We start from the raw sequence: 3,466 nt of genomic DNA, 5'->3' as shown, positions 1-3,466 counted from the left end.
GCTTGGCTTCTAGGACTGTGCGAAGTTTTGCCAGCTGTTTCGACTCATTTTGAGCTTGAAACAGCGAAATCGAATCGAAACAAAGGGCTTCGAAACAGCCTCAAAACAAAATGAGGCTAGTCTAAGTGTTTCGACAGTTTTGAAATGTTTTGAGTTTCAAAGCCAGCAGTGAGGTGGTGGGAGACAGGGCAAAACCAGGGCTGCGCTCCCAGCAGCACCCAGGAGTGCAGCCCTGGCTCTCCCCGTCTCTCGCCGCTGGGCTGTGGGAAGCTGATCACAGCGCAGGGGAAGGGAACTGAGCCCGGGCTTGGTTCCCCTCCCAAGTGCTACGATTGGACTGGGGAAAGGAACTGAGCCTGATTTTTGCTCGGTTCCCAGCCCCAGTGCTTCGATCGGGCTGGGGTTGGGAAGTCAGCCCAGGTGGGCTGAGTTCAACCATCGTACTGGGGAAAGGAACTGAGCCCAGCTGGGCTGACTTCCCATCCCCAGCCCGGTCTACCACGGGGGATGGGAACTCAGCCCAACTGGGCTGAGCTCATTTCCCCAGTGGGATGGTTGGGCGAAATGTCGAATCAGCCTCACTGTTTGGATGAAGCGAAATGGAACAGCTGTTTCGACTCGAAATGAAATTTGAAACAAAACACTGTTTCGTTCAAACCTTGAAACTCAAGTCAAAATTGAACAGTGCTGTTTTGCACAGCCCTATTGGCTTTCTCTCTCTTCTTTATTTAATCTCAGTTTTTATGTCCAGGGAATTCTGAAGGAAAAGCCCAATCAGCAGTTCTTTGAGATTAATATTTTAATGGCAACGATAATATTTTTATATACATAATCTAATCTTAACCTAGTGTCACCGAGTTATTATATGTCTGCTTTAGAATCATTTACCTTTGATAAATTATAGATATTAAATTTAATTATAGGATTAAAATCGGAGGGATTGAATTTATTTCAGGTTAGGCTACTGCATGGGAACCTAGTCTCATTTTGATTCATCTTTGTCTTCCAGTTAATCATCTTCAATTAAAGCCTAGAACTGCCAAATTTCTGACTATTGTGCTGCTATAAACTTTCTTGAACCAGTCCCCTTTTTGTTTTTAAAGGATTATCAGACTTGGCTTGACCTGAGAGAGTTTGAAACTCGCATTGGAGAGCGTTATATTACCCATGAGAGTGATGATGCTCGCTGGAAAGAACATGCTCATGAGCACAACCTTGAATACCCCCAACACTTCATTATGGCCCCAAATCCAGACGATATGGAAGAAGACCCTTAATTTTCATCATGCTAACTGCATTACAGAAAGGCACTCCAGGCAGAAACTGATGCTGATACTCTCCTGAACAGCTGTTACTCCTTTGAATGATGTTCATTGATTCAGTCCCCAAACCATGAAGGATCCTGCACTGGCAGGCAGCTAGATGAAGTGATTTGAAATTTTTTTTCTCCATCTCTTAACTTCAACTATGAAATGTGATCTGACAGTGGGATAAGCCCATAGCAAGTTAGGTAACATTTCACTAGCTACATGGTTACAAAGCCATTGCTGATGTGTAATGCATACAGACTGAATGTGTGGTGTGCATTTTCCACGTTTTTGTAGCCTACGCAATAACAATTTTTTATTGTTTCCTACTCCCTTATTTACTAAGCCATAGAGTACTGTTTTCTGGTATTTAGATGCATCTCCCCTTTGCTAGGTTGTAAATTGTGGCAAGAGGCTGTAAAAACTCAATATTGCGTACCTTTACTAAATCGCATCAAAATATGCTGAATTAGGTTGTATACTCTGACAGGTGAAAGAACAGTTTGTTACTGTTAGGCTGGTTGCTTATAGCCCTATCAAATGGAAAGACCTTTCTCCAGATGTTGGAAGAAGATAGCAAGACCTCATTTTATGTTCCTAATGAATGTTAACTGACAATCTAAAGAAAAGACAATCAAAAATCCAGATAAGTCCCTAATGCTGTCTGTTAAAATAGAGTGATAAACCACACTAGGATGTGCATTAGTGTCTAAGATTTGCACGTGCCTTGGATAAATACCAATGGCGTTTGCCTTAACTTCCCATATAATACACAAATAGCTCACAAGGCTTTATGCAGCATATCCTTCCCTTGGGAAAATAGTTTCTTGTGGAAGGATGTGAAAAACTACAGAAACCGTATAAAACTAATTTCTTCTAGTTTGAATAACAAACATTTTAATACTGAGTACTCATTGTAGGTGCCCTGGACTTACACTTTCACAAATATTTGTGACCTAACAGGTGCTTTCTGTACTCCTTTTCTACTAAATGGAATTAGGGCCCTACTTCCAATTTCAAGAGAACATAAGTTGAAGTGGCTGCAGGCCTACATATGGCTGCTGCTGGGACAATAGAACAAAGCATCAGTCTCTCCTAGTTCAGCCTACTACCACATTTTACTTTCCAGTCTTTCACCTACCTGCACTCCCCTCTCACCTTTTTTCCTCTGCTACTTTCCTTAACCCTGTAATTTTTATGAAACAACTTGTGAGGCCCAGACACACCCCCAAGTAGCTTTATAACAGACCTTGCTTTACAGATGCTCAGCCATTGAGTGCTGCAGCAGGATGGAAAGGAAGCTGCAGCTTCCTTCAGAAATGATGCTGCCAGATGTTGGTCAGCATCCCAAGTCTGTGTGGTTTCAAGAAAATCCCGTGCCCAGTATTTTACATGGAGGCAGAAGGGGGAGAAAAATCTTCCTTCCATGTAACATTTTTTAGTTTGTTGAATGAGCATAGATTTTCTCTTTGCATCATGTGAATGCAGTTACATTGGGAGTTGATGCATGGTTCTGTATATCCCAGATAGCCACTCCCAGCTCTGAAACTGGAGTTAGCTTTGGACACCTCTATCATGGTTTTATTTTTTAAGTAAATACTCCTAGGTTTTAACTGCAAGGGCAGTAGAAACCTTTGCAGTCCGAGTTTCTTAGAAGAGCTAACTTTTTGTATTAAAATGTTAATTTTCCATTGTTGTTATTCAGGTAAGAGCAGGGAAGTAGATTTTTAATGATGGTTTTGCAAAGTTGCTTCAGGGTTATCAGCTGTTCTTACATATACATGTGAACTGGCAGCGATATCAGTGGAAATGGCACAAGTGCACATCTGAGAGTAGAACTGGGTCCATAACATACCCTTTTCCTGTTGGTCTTTCTCAGCCCAGATTCTGTTGCTCCATTTTGTAGAGATCCATGTTGCAAGTAGCTTAATCCATAGAGTCAAATTCTGAACTGCCTTCCCAAATGGGACAGCAGTCGCCTTTACCCCATTACCTGGAATACTGGTTTGTTCCTGAGACTGTCATTATGTGATTGCTCCCTACAGCCATCAATGGGGTGATGTGCTCTGTACACTCCTTGCCTTACATACCCCATCTCCTAGCATGCTCATAGTCTCAGGCTAGTGCAGCGAGTTGCAATAGGACTTTATACATCATTC

General features: G+C 42.2%; 1 protein-coding gene across 6 annotated transcripts in view; it reads left to right on the top strand.

Annotated features, from left to right (window-relative positions):
• The window catches only part of PRKD3 (protein kinase D3), a 97,533-nt gene extending 94,073 nt beyond the window's left edge, over nucleotides 1-3,460 (top strand). For all 6 annotated transcript variants that reach the window (XM_025205149.1, XM_025205151.1, XM_025205147.1 and 3 more), the window contains one exon: nucleotides 1,104-3,460. In XM_025205149.1, the coding sequence (XP_025060934.1) occupies nucleotides 1,104-1,277 (174 nt within the window). In that variant the 3' untranslated portion in view covers nucleotides 1,278-3,460. The remainder of the gene's footprint in view (nucleotides 1-1,103) is intronic.
• Nucleotides 3,461-3,466: the final 6 nt, after the last annotated feature.

This window comes from Alligator sinensis, unplaced genomic scaffold, assembly GCF_000455745.1.
Source record: "Alligator sinensis unplaced genomic scaffold, ASM45574v1 scaffold284_1, whole genome shotgun sequence".
Classification (NCBI taxonomy): Eukaryota; Metazoa; Chordata; order Crocodylia; family Alligatoridae; genus Alligator; species Alligator sinensis.
Note: the sequence above shows the minus strand (reverse complement) of the source record. Positions and strands in the feature narration are given on the sequence as shown.